The 13,694-nt window shown below is 40.1% G+C and overlaps 1 protein-coding gene across 3 annotated transcripts in view; it reads left to right on the forward strand.

Annotated features, from left to right (window-relative positions):
* LGR5 (leucine rich repeat containing G protein-coupled receptor 5) overlaps positions 1-13,694 on the forward strand; it is a 94,115-nt gene that overhangs the window by 56,746 nt on the left and 23,675 nt on the right. For 2 of the 3 annotated variants that reach the window (XR_003990735.1, XM_030480819.1), the window contains exons 5-6: positions 10,505-10,720; positions 13,434-13,505. Coding sequence is in view for 2 of the 3 variants with exons in the window: in XM_030480819.1 (XP_030336679.1) it covers positions 10,505-10,720; positions 13,434-13,505 (288 nt within the window). In the remaining variant the exon portion in view is untranslated. The remainder of the gene's footprint in view (positions 1-10,504; positions 10,721-13,433; positions 13,506-13,694) is intronic. The other variant, XM_030480820.1, reaches the window with a different exon arrangement.

Genomic DNA, 13,694 nt, shown 5'->3' on the forward strand with positions numbered 1-13,694 from the left:
AATTCCATTGTCACCCAATGCAAAAAAAAAAAAAAGACTAAATTTTCTAAAGGATCTACTGAATATGCAGCATAAAATATCTAGATGATTTAAGATAGGCATGCAGGTTCTTTGGACAAAAGAAACTGACTCTTCTTGATACTTTAGTTCACCACCTTATATTTTAACAGAATTACTTCGAAGGAAAGTTATTTTCCTAAGAAGTTCCAATATCCAATGTGGAAGTAAATCTGGAAGTTCAAATAACAAATCACAAAAAATGTTGCTGTAGTGTGCACTGATCACTAGCGTCACTGATAAAAGTAAATTACATGGATAGAGTGAGTATCCATACTAAGCTATAAAGTCTGGTTAGAGTTAAGATGTATTCGTTGAGAAATAACTGTGTTGGACATGGTCTTCTGGTTTTGTGTATAAAGAAGTTCCACTAGAAGATTAACATCTTTTGCATACATTCAATTCAGCCAAAATCTGAAAACAGAGTTAATTAAATGAATTGATTTTCAGCAAAATTATGTTATCTGTGTATAACTTGCCACTACACAGACACACATTATATTGCATTAGCTCCCAGGTTCTTATGTCCATCTTGAACAACATTTACCTCCTTACCATACAAAGCATTCGTTAAGGTTTCTAAAGGTGAAACAGCCCTAAGAATTAATTATCTTATAATTGTTATTTGGTCAGTGCCTTTTTTCTTTATTGACCAGACACAGACTGAAATATCTCAGCCATATACTTTTGAGGTTACAGTTCTTTCCTTTGATCTTTGAAAAAGTCATGAGAAAATGCTGGTCTAGTGACTGTATTAGATTTTCTTTCTGCTAAACAAACAAAAAAAACCTTGCTGAGATCACATCACTCTATACACATTCTGGACCAAAACACGATAAGCCAAGCAAACAAGAGTTCCTTTGTTGCTCTGAAAGAGACTGTTGAATTTTCATCACAGTTTCTAAACAAAATGACAGTCTCACTCAGGCTCTGTTGCAAATATTTTTTTCCTTGGGTGAAGAATTTGAAGAAGTAAACCAAACATCATTTGTGCAGTCTATGTAAAGGATGGATATTTTGTGACAGAATTAAAACAGAGGGAGAAAAGGAGTGGTCAGTAGAAACCTTTAGACAGCTGTGTAGCAGGCCCAAGATGGAATGATAGGGGTTTGTACAGAAAAGCTACTATCACCTGAAAGACGATCATCAGCAAAAGAGACCTCTTTGAAGAAAATAAAACTATTATTCTTTTGTTTGCTTAAACAAGGTTGTGCCTGTCAGATAAAGGTGTGCACAGATTCAATTTCTTGTTTCATATAGTCTAGGAATTTTCTGTTCTCAAGGTGGTTCTTGCATTGGTTTCTGATTTACAACAGGAATTGTTTCTTGAAACCTTTGAAATAGCAGGAGTCTTTTCAAGAGTATAATTAAGCGGTTAAAAGCCTTCACAAAGGTAATTCCTATAGGATAGCAATTTCTTGTACTTAACTAAGTTTAACTATGCATGTAGCATGATTTCTGAAAGCCTCATTAACCCTTTGCTTTAGCTTAGTATAGATGCGGAAAACTGATGACAGGACTCAAATCTCTGCCTTTTGTGGTTTTACACAAGAAAGGCAGTCGTGCAGAGTGGCAAGCCATACTAACTGCCTTGCTGTCAATGTGAGGAGGATTATGTTTAAATCGTTTTTGTATCAGCATACATATATAATTGTGTGTATACACATGAACAATATATGTGTATATATATGCACACAGAAGTTCTTCATGTTCGCTCGTAATACAAATTCATCACAAATTTTTTGCACAAAAGGGTATTTCTAGATTATATGCTTTCCTTATTATCTAGTTCCAGGGTAAAAAATGACAGTGTAAACATCAATATTGATAGATACATTAACTGATGTTAAATGGCCTGTGGCCCACAAAAGAGAACTGATGTATTGCAGGAACAAGCAACAATTTGTTCCACTTACTTGTCCAAGTCTGACATGCAGAATGGCGTAACAAGTTTGAGTGATAAATATTCCTAAATTTCTTAAGGGTTGACCTACTTCTAGAATAGATCAATCTTCTTCAGACAGCAGATATTATTCAGTAAATACTATCAAATGAGAAGTGGACACCAAAAAATAACAAAAACCCCCTAAGATTTGCACATTCCATCTTCAACAGCAAAATCTGTGAGAAAACCTTTGTACTGTTGCCTCAAAACAAAAGCATGTTTTTGTCTGTCACTAAAGCAAAAAATAAGATTAAACAATACTAAAATCTTCTCCAATTTTATAGAAGTCTTTGTGGCGTAATAGTCAACAACAGTGCTACTTTGATTAATGAAGCAGTTTAGCTACTAGAGCTTGGTAGGACTCCAGTTCCCTTTGTGGCAGGAGGATTTAAGAAAGTAACCAGAACATGTTGATTTTGAGATATAGTTTTGATCTCCAAGGTCAGCAGAAGGGTATCTTCAACTTATCATATGGGCTATCATTTTCCTCTGAAATCTAGTGTGAATACAAATTATCTGGATTACTAGTCCTGACAATTCAAATGGCATTTATTTCTGTTAAGCCAACAAGAGGAAAACATGTTCACAGGTACCATGACTGAAAAGGAGGAACACACAGTCAGTGACGTCACAGCTTAGATCCTGGCAGCAAGGCTTGGCGTCACTTGTGTGCTATCTTCTCTGTTTTGCACCTTGTGCAAATATATTTCTTTAGAACCAACTATAAGCAGATGGTCTCTGGATTTTGTTTTTCTGCAGCATCAGTATCTCCAGTCTGCTTTTAAATCCAGCAGCCTTTTAGTGATTTCGACTATAACTGTATAGTCTAAAAACCTTTTACATATGTGTATTGATTTGTTCTTTAAGTACCATTGTCAGAGGCAGAAATTTTCAAAATCCAGAACAGATTGGGTGCTATCTCACTGCCCATGCCAAACCAGTCGTGAAGGACATTGGAAAGCAAGCCTTTTTTACTGTATCACCTGCTTTCCTTCCTGTAAAATTTAAGAGGACTTCTACTTTAGTAGTAGAAAATAGGGCAGAATACAACATAGCCCATCTTCCAAAGCACTGGAAACAGTTGGTAGAGAAAAAAAAGAAATCATCTTTTCTGCCTTGACAACCTGCAAAATTGCAATTTAGTGAGGAAAATTAATTTGACTTTACAAGTAACAATAAAATAGTATCAATTACATTGGTTTTAATCTTCCTAAAGGAATTTGTAAATTGCATAAATTTTATCTTTAAGGTATTTCAGTATTTGTGGAGTATCTGATGGTTACACTGAGTTTTACATAAAAGATCATCTAGAAATCATCTCAGATGTTCTTAATAATTGGCTGGTTGGAACAGGTCAGCAAATGGATTTTTAATCTTCTCCCTATTCCTCTAAATATTTGACATTTCAAGAGAAGTTTCCATTCTTAATCCAAACAAAGAGTTGAAGACTTTGAGGGCACAGTATTCTGAAATGCTTCCAGTTTAAGTCTGAAATTAAAAAGTCTTCAGAAATGTTAACTTCAAACTTTTTTTTTCCAGTTTGATGCTTGTGTTACTAATCCTGATTTTTAGTTAAGAGGCAAAACAACTTTGATGAAATCACATTCTCCTGAGAGAACTGTTTTCATGAAAAGACAGGAGCTTTAGTTGTGGTTTTCCATGTCACACCCGATGATGATGAAGCCTACAGAAGACTTTATCCTCTTAGGAAACCTGGTACCTCAACAGGTACCCACAAACTCCCTGAGGAGGAATTTCCCACAATTTAAATCAAGGTTGTGTGTACCCATGCAGCTGTCTGTACACATACACAAAGATGTCTCAAAACTCACCACTGCAGTCTTATTTTATTGCACATCTTAACCATCCGAGCTACTGGAGCCCTGGGGTGTGCTAGGTAACAGAAGAGTGACTGAACATGAAGCAAGTAGTAGTACAATATCAGACCACTCCTCTCAGTCACAGACACTTTTCTAGCTTGATAAGCAGCTGGGAGGAAGATAGAGGTGCAAGGTTGCCTAAAATGCACGTGCATTTTAGGTATGTGGCTTTTTTTGAGATGCAGTCCCTGACTCAACCAGCCGCAGAGCCAGTTGTTTTCAAAGTGTGTTGCAAATAGGCTGAACTAGATAGGCAATTCCAGGACACTGGGTGATAGTTTTTTTCATCCAATAGAAGCTACTGGGCGTCTGACTCTCTTCTGTCTTCCAAGTAATTTCAAAAGAGAGGGGTTTTAATCGCATTTGTAAAGGACAGGCAAATTTCTCAACCTCAGAACTGCTAGCCAAAAACTATCCTGCATGGCTAGAGGTGACCAGGATGTACACCACTTGGGAGGAGTACAAGAAGCCACTGTTGGAGTGGCTATCAGTACAGGGGCTCACACTACATTTCTGAGATCCTTCTGGGCACCATACAGTGACAGAGTGTGGCTACAACCAGCCTTAGCAAAGCGAAGTGCTTTAGTGCTCGCGGGCACTGGCCATGACTGTCTGTCATGCTGCACTGTTAACAAGGTCCTTGGCACACTTCTGACCTGTGCCAACTAATATTTGCCTGAACTGTTCCCCAGGGCCATCTGGCAGTTCACACGCCCCTGCGACTGTCCCCAGTAGGAGCTCTGCATACAGCCACCTCGCTTGGGAGGCTAGGAGAGGCCACCTAGCTTGGGAGGCTAGGAGAGGTCACTACAGCTGGCTACAGGACCTGGGAGCGTTCCCAGCCACACCAAATGTGCTGATCTAGCTGTGGACTCCTGACCTGAGTCACAGGCAGATTCCTAGGATAACCCAACAACTGCTGCTGACCCCCACTTTTTCCCACCTGTGGGGAATGAGGGGTACCCAGTATCAGGGCCATTCTTTGTATAAACATAGCATTGCACTTGGTTGTTTCGCTTTATGCAGTCAGCTGGCATCCTGGCCCACTGACTTGAATGAAGCATGTTTGGATATGAAGAGAAACACTAAGGGTTGAAACTCCCAGAGCTGCAGAGACCTCCTCGTGGAAAAACTGAGCAGTGGGACAGAAACAAATGCTCCTCAACTGTGACTTGTGGCTTTTCTTTTTTGGTCTTGCTGTTGCCACACAGGGTTCTTTACATCAGTCCTGTAGAAACCCATATGAGGGCAGAGCTGAAAGTGAGCTGTGGGAACTGCTGTGCTGGTGTGTTGTACTTAACCTTTTACAATAGTCCTAACATTTTCCCCTGTGGACTGAAGGGGATATGCTGCGTAAAGGGCCATGTTTGAAAAACATGGCTCACAATAGCCAGCTAGATTTTCATTACGTCCACTTTTCAGACAGTTTCGATGTCACTTGCCACTACTTAAGTGAGGCTTTAGTCAAACGCATGTGAACAAACCCTTGAGAGGGCCTGTTACTGCACACTAGTAAAGATGCTCGGGCTGCAGGTGACCCCCTCCTGCCTGTTATACCCTCCCCAGACAGGCCCTGTCCCCATACCTTGTGGTGAGGCTTGGCTGTGGCTCCCTGCATAACAGAGCCAGGTCAGGAGAAGAGGAAGGTGGTAGGAGAGGGAGTAGCGCGCCCCTTCTTTAACCTACCAAGCCCAGCGTGGGCTCTCAGTTCTCTGCCTCCCCTACCTGTTACATATAGCCCCTTTTTATTTGGTTTTACCTCTCGTGTTTAAAACTTAAATGTCAGAAGAATAATTTTGAACTTGACTTCTTTATCTGTCTTTGTAGCTCTCCTCTTCTCTGGTCCCTTCACTGTATTCAGGCCTTCATCCATTGCAAGAAGAGACAATCCATGTAATGGCTGTTCATTTCAGAGGGGAGAACTACCTGGGAGAAATCTCCTTCCTGATCCCATATCTAGCATTGCATTTAACCCTGAATGAATAAGCAAGGCTCTCCAACAAGACGTTAAGGAATTTCTTGATCACAAGGTACAACCTGGTTGTAGCTGAGCTTGCTCTTGAGAGAAGATTCAGAAAAGGAAAAATGTATACGTTACCTCAGAAACCTACCAGTGGCATAAAACTAACTATCCAGTCATACTGAATTGAAAAAAAAATGCAAATCAAGTCTTTTTCAGCCATTTTAGAGTACCAATAAATTAGTCCTGTGTACAATGAATAATATCTTTTCATAATTTATGCACATGGTTGTAGCATTCACAGTATGTCACAGGAAACACCAGTGGGATACAGTCCACACAGCTCAAGCATTTGCTTTGAAAGGTTTAGACATTTTAAGTGAGCTCATGGTGAATTTCATACTGGCTGCTTTATTTACATGCTGCCTATCAGAAGAGATCAAGTATTTGTTTCCCTAAATTGGCTCTCTCTGGAATATAATAGCAGCTTTCAAACTCACCACGTTATCTATATATTTTCAATTAGAAGTAGGGTCATGTTTGTGAGTTAATGGGTTTAGTTCTTGAAGTGCCAAAACTTTGATCAACACATGTAAAACAATTGGCTGAAAACAGCGATTTTGATCAATGCTTTATACATCAGTGTCCATTACCTACAGTATGACAGGAAACTTAACCACTGCTGAAACCTTTTAATATCTGCAAAAGGGAAAATGGCACTTGGAAATTTAAAAAAGATTAGATAACAAAAGAGCACTTGAGGCAGTACTTCTTACAAGCTCTTGCAGGATATGTAATCCAGTTACAGGACCTGCAGCACAAATAATTGTAGCTGCCTGATTTCTTCTCAGCTTTATTTAAACAAGAATTCATGGAATTATAGAACTATAGAATCATTTGGGTTTGAAGGGACCTTAAAGATCGTCTAGTTCCAACCCCCCTCCCATGGGCAGGGACACCTTCCACTAGACCAGGCTGCTCAAAGCCCCGTCCAGCCTGGCCTTGAACACTGCCAGGGATGGGGCAGCCACAGCTTCCCTGAGCAATCTGTTCCAGGGCCTCACCACCCTCCCAGTAAAGATTTTCATCTTAATACCTAGTCCGAATCTCCCCTCTTTCAGTTTAAGGCCATTACCCCATATCCTGTCCCTACAAGCCCTTGTAAAATGTCCCTCCCCAGATTTTTTGTAGGTACTGGAAGCTGCTCTAAAGTCTCCCCAGAGCCTTCTCTTCTCCAGGCTGAACAACCCCAACGCTCTCAACCAGTCTTCATACCTCTTCAGAAGAGGTGCTCCGTCCCTCTGACCATCTTCATGGCCCTCCTCTGTATTTGCTCCAACAGCTCCACATCCTTCTTACACTGGGGGCCTCAGAGCTGGATGCAGTACTTCAAGGTGGGGTCTTAAGAGCAGAGTAGAGGGGGAGAATTACCTCCCTTAACCTGCTGGTCACGCTTCTTTTGATGCAGCCCAGCACACAGTTGGCTTTCTGGGCTGCGAGCACACTGCCAGGTGATGTTGAGTTTCTCATTAACCAACACCCCCAAGTCCTTCTCAGCAGGGCTACTCTGAATCGCTTCTCTGCCCAACCTGTAGCTGTGCCTGGGATTGCCCCGACCCAGTTGCAGGACCTTGCACTTCACTGTGTTGAACTTCATGAGGTTGGCATGGGCCCACCTCACAAGCATGTCAAAGTCCCTCCGGATGGCATCCCTTCCCTCCAGCGTATCAACCGAACCACACAGCTTGGTGTCATCAGCAAACTTGCTGAGGGCACACTCATTCCCACTGTCCATGTCACCAACAAAGATGTTAAACAGCACTGATCCCCATACTGACCCCTGAAGAATGCCACTCATCACTGATCTCCACTTAGACATCGAGCTGTTGACTGCAACTCTTTGAGTGTGGCCATCCAGCTAATTCCTTATCCACCAAGTGGTCCATCCATCAAATCCATGTTTCTCCAGTTTAGAGACAAGGATGTCTTGCGGGACAGTGTCAAATGCTTTGCACAAGTCCAGGTAGATGACGTCAGCTGCTCTTCCCTTATCCACCAATACTGTAACCCTGTTGTAGAAGGCCACCAAATCAGTCAGGCATGATTGCCACTAGTGAAGCCATATTGGCTGTCACCAATCACTCCCTTATTGTTCATGTGCCTTAGCATAGTTTCTAGGAGGGTCTGCTCATGATCTTGGCAGGCACCAACTGGCCTGTAGTGCCCTGGGTTCTCCTTTTTTTCTTTTTTAAAAATGAGAGTTATGTTTCCCTTTTTCCAGTCAGTGGGAACTTCACTGGACTGCCAGGACTTCTCAGATATGATGGATGGTGTCTTAGTCACTTCATGTGACAGTTGTCTCGGGACCCACAGATGCGTGGACTTGTGTATCTCCAGGTTCTTTAGGTGGTCTTGAACCTGATCTTCTCCTACAGTGGGCAACTCTTCATTCTCTCAGTCCCTGCCTTTGCCTTCTGCATCTTGGGTGGTGTGGCTAGAGCATTTGCTGGTGGAGATGGAGGCAAAAAAGTCATTGAGTACATCAGCTCTCTCCATATCCTGGGTAACGTGGTCTCTGGTTTCTTTCCAGAGAGGGCCCATATTTTCCCTACCTATTTTCAAGTACCTAGAATTTCATGTATATTACAGCATGATACACATGATTTTCATGTATATACAGCATTACTCCTGTTTTTCTGTTGTGTATTTTGTTTACATAGCCAGTGCTGGGTTTGTATTCGGAAGCTTCAGCTATTAAAAAAGTCAGTTCCTTGATTTGCTACTAAATATCGGAAACATAAAAATCTCCGTCTCCCTGATGACAGCAGAAATATTGCTGTTTCAGCCACAGGATCACATAGAAACAACTGACTTTTGGCTTCACCATGCAGCCAGGGATCCTGTGAGTAACTCCTGTGGAGTCAACAGGGACATCAGAGCTGCGCAGGCAGGCTTCCTATTGAACAAGATGTTAACTGTAATACAGTAACAGTATAAACTGAATAAAGCCTCCATTCTTTAATCAGTGTAACTGTCAAACTAAGGCAACTGTAAATTCTTAGTTTACATACCAGCATCACCCAGGGAAGAAATTTACTTCTGACTAAACACAAAGAAACCTCATCTACTCGTTCAAATTATACCTTCTTTGAAAACACAGGCATAGCATGGTTGTTGCCTGGAGAAGGGGGAAGGTACAGCATGAGTATTTCTAAACATTTCCAGCCTCACCCATTTGTTGACAGACCCGTGAGTTTTTTTGGAAGCTCTGTCTCTGCTGCCAGCCATGTCAGTTATTATATCGAAAATTTAATTGTACAAGGGCTTTGACACTGAACTTTATAAATTTGTTCCAACTGACCTTGTCTCAGTTATTTGTCAGCCTGGCACAGAGCCTTAGTAGTCATTATTTGTTCTCATGCAGTAGGTAGGAGCAGCATGGAGCAGGAGATAAAATGGACCTGACATTTTACATGACTGTAAATGAGGAAGCAGCTTTAAATAAAGAGATTAGTATGCCCGCCACAAAAAGTATTGCACTTCTCTCAAACAGACCGAATTTAGGTTGTACAGAATTACTTCTTTGTACCCTGGGTGTGGTTGTTTGTTCTATAGTGTTTTCAAACATCTATTTACATTTATTTCTGTTTCACCATTCACTTAATTACTCCTCTGTACAGACATCTTCAAGAAGAGTTTTAGAATGTGGCTTTCATGTTCTGAGCAAGGTACAAGTCACTACAACACATTAAAAGCAGAAAAAGTGTTTCGGAGTACAGATCACCAGCTGAGTGTTTTACAAAGTTTCAGAAAGGTGAAGCACACTTTTAAATCTTTCCCTGAAAGCATCACCATGGGAAAGCAAAGCAGAGCAAAAGCAAAAGCCAATAAATACATGACATAATATTTCTAGCACCACATCTGCAAGAGGTTCAATAGAGTTAATCTTTATTTACACAAGCATGAGAGCAAGATATCACCTGCAAACTGGAGAGGTACAATGTGCAATTGAGCTCCCTCTGTTGGCTCTGCAGCAACTGAAGTGTATTTAATAACTTCATTCTCAAAATAAATACATTGTATTAGCAGTACTAATCTATTTTTAAAACATTTTGCTCCACTACTAAAAAATGTGAACTTCGGTGCTCATTATAATCATTGGAATAAACATTTTACATGAAAGGTAAAATGGGAACAGAGACTCAGAAGTGAGTTTTATTTTTCCTCTTAGAATGAGTGTCTAGCATACGGAAACCCATCTTGCAGCTCAGTGATTTATAGATTCTGAAAGAGAAACTCTTGCTCAGTTTCTTGCACTTTTTTGTTCCATACTTTCAAATGATTGGGAAAGGAAACAAATTTATACCTGGTCTGTAGAGAGGCTCTGCCCAAAAATGGTTGGTGTGTGCTCTCAGTGAGTTGATGGCTCCAAAGGAGAGCTGTCTGTGGAAAGCCAGCTGAAAAGGAGACTTGTAAACATAATGTGATGTCTCAGGGCTGAGGCTGCAAGCAAGATGGAAATGTAAGATCTCCAGAAAAATGGATGTGGCAACACATGTCCATCCTTTGGGGTTGTGTTGTTGGTGATAACTTCTGATAGTCATTATGGAAGTCCACTGTTCTTTTCTCAGAGTCAATTTTCTCTATTTCTTTTTCTCCTAGACGTCTGGATGCCAACCACATCAACTATGTGCCCCCCAACTGCTTCAATGGCTTGGTCTCCCTCAGACACCTGTGGCTAGACGATAATTCTTTGACAGAAATTCCCGTCCAAGCTTTTAGAAGTTTACCAGCACTTCAGGCAATGACGTTGGCACTGAATAAAATTCATTACATACCAGACTATGCTTTTGGAAACCTCTCTAGTTTGGTAGTTCTGTAAGTTTTATTGATTGCTTTTTAGACACAATCTCAGTTTCTTTGCAGGGCTTTGTCCTCTTTGTGATAAAGAACTTGAAGATGCTATGTTTAATTTTGATGTTGCTTGAGACAAATGGCAAATGATAGGTAAATAGGTATATACCTGGGTTAATTAAACATCTGTTTTGTCTTGCACTCTTAATATTGATATCTTAAGGCTATGAATATGCAGTTTCCCTTCTACATTTGTACTAGGCTTAGTGATATTCCTTTACCAAGAGGTCAGTTTTGTTTGTTGCAGAAAATGTTCTTTTTGAAATACAAATTACTTTTTCTGAATTGCGTATGTACAACAAACTGAAATTTTTAAAAATTAGCTTGGAGAAGCAGATTTTTTTACATCGTCCTACAATTAAACTGGCATTTGCTAAGTCACTTGCTTTGATCTAGCTTAAAAGTTTCCGTCACCAATAAAGAACTACGTAAGGGAATTAAACAATCACCCTATCTGGTCAGCAAAGCAAACAGGAAGAGATGAATCGTGTATCCTCTAAGACTTTAAGGCTAAATTAGGGAAGATTAGAAACAGGAAATGAACTGAAAGCTTTCTGGATGACTTGGAAAGAATGCTATCCAGTAGAAAAAGTATGCATTTTCCTTCATAGAAAGAATATGTAGTTTTGTATTTGGTTATGTTTGCAGAACAGTTCAACTAAATGAAACATGCATAGCTCGCACCAAAATCCAGAAGGTATACTGTGAAGCACAGTTTCAGCTTTTTATCTTCTGGGAATGTACCAAATGGAAAAAAACCTGGACTGGCTGGAGAAACTGAGATGGAGAAGTTATTTCAGGGTACTTTGGAAAATGTTAGCATTATTAAAGAGAGAATAATATATTCAAGCTTTACAAGCTGTCCAAAACCATAGTCACTAAACTAAGACACTTAGCATATTTTAGCATATTGTAGCCCCAGTGTAAACATTGAACCTGGCATACGCCGAGGTTCTTTTGTTGACAGTTAAAATCACCATCCCTGCCTAGTGCTTAGTATATTCATGTAAGCATATAGGGCACCAAAAATGAGAGGTAACAGCAGCCTTGTGCTGCAAAACTTTTGTCTTCTGTTTGTTTACATTACGTATCAAACCAAATCAAGTTAAAGACTGGATGAACTTGTCATTTGACTGAGCTTCTAGACTTAGTAATGCTAAAGGCAAGAGAGTTCCTTGAACATTATGCTCTAGATCCCAACCAAAAATGTAGTGATAAAAGAAGGGTTAAGAAATTCAGGAGAAAATTGTTTCTTTTCATGCCTTGATTACTTCTGCTCAGTTAGGTTTCCTTGGTTTAGATCTGCCTTACGTATTTCTAATCTTCTGGGCTTATCTTGATTAATAATTGAATCATTCTTCATGATCTGCAACATCTAATATTTTTGGCTCATCAGAATCTTTGTGTGTGGTTCTGCTTTCTTTTGTTTGCTACTCTATACAGTCTGGCAAAGTTTCAATTCAGTGCAAAAATGCATGGTCAATTGGAGCAGGTTTGAAGCTCTATCATTAAATATCCAAACATAATTGCAAGTTGGAGATGCACTCTTCATGCTAACTGAAGTATTAAAGGTCAGTGTAGTCATTAAGTAGTTGATTAGATTTCTTCCTGGAAAGGAAAATCTCACAGAAGATTTGCATTTTGCCATCAGAATCCCTGCCTTTTTTGGACAGGTAAACTCAATTTCTGTAGGTTCTACTGAACATTCAGAGAGCCTCTAATCTTCAGCATTATTTTCAGAACAGAATGAAGCATTAAAGAGGAAGTCCTGGCAGCCCCTTATTCACAGCCCTTCTTTTCTTTTAAAGTGCTACTCCCATAGTTTCACCTCACTTTAGGGTTAGAGTGTCAAGAATAAAATAAAAGGAAAAAACTGCTGGGAAAAAGGCATCTCTTAAAAAACAGCATGAAGTGGCTTCAAGTTGTATCTGTTCACATTAACGAGCTTCACACAGAGTGGGGGTTATCATGTTAGTCAAAAACTTAGAAATTAGTCAGCACTCTGAGCCTTTATGAGGGCAAAGTTGGTTGAAATGTAGAACAAAATTTCTTTCAACTGCTAAACATTTGAGAAAGCAGTTAGTTGTTGATTCTTATAGTTTCAAAGGAAGGCAAGTTACAGCACTTTTGAGATGGGTTAGTTTACTCATGTCAGTGAAGCTATGACCTTTTGTCCTATGGCTCTGTGTCTTCTTTCATTCTGCAAGCCTAATGCCCCTTTCCTGTCTGCTGTGTTATCCATCTCCTCACCTGCTCCTGTTCTGTGCCATACCCTCTGACACCCTTTGAATATACATCTTCCTTATACACCTCATGCCCCACACACAGTTTTGAAGACAACATGTTAATTAACCACCACTGAGAATATCTCTACAATTTCTCAATATTTGATGTGCAACCCCCAACCTGGAACTCTGGGATATGCCCTTTTTAAACAATCTAGGTGATTTAAAACAAATCCCTTCTAAATGGAAGCCTTCATGAGTGGGGAGATACAGGAGAAGGGGGGGAAGGCAGTCAAGGTGCCTTCTGTACATGCTTTTGCAAAAGCATGACTTGCATATAATCAGTGCATGCCTGGAAATAAGTTTCTTTTGATTTAACCATCAAAATGTTTTGCTGAAGTCCACTGTGTGCAGTGTACTTTCTTGACTGTGTGCTTAATGTTCCCCTCCAGACATCTCCATAACAATAGAATCTACTCCCTGGGAAAGAAATGCTTTGATGGGCTCCACAGCCTAGAGACTTTGTGAGTTGACGTCTTATTTGTTTCCCGTTTTTTAGTGTGTTTTCATTAATATTCTGAAAGAATAAAAATAGCCTAAAAGCCAAACGTGGGGTTTGGCTTGCCTAATCGCTACGGGATCTAAGTGGTGGTTTACAATGACTCTACGTAGCAAATCCTATTTTTGACTATAAAATTACTTTGCCTTTTTAG

The sequence above is a fragment of the Strigops habroptila genome, chromosome 3 (assembly GCF_004027225.2).
Source record: "Strigops habroptila isolate Jane chromosome 3, bStrHab1.2.pri, whole genome shotgun sequence".
Classification (NCBI taxonomy): domain Eukaryota; kingdom Metazoa; phylum Chordata; class Aves; order Psittaciformes; family Psittacidae; genus Strigops; species Strigops habroptila.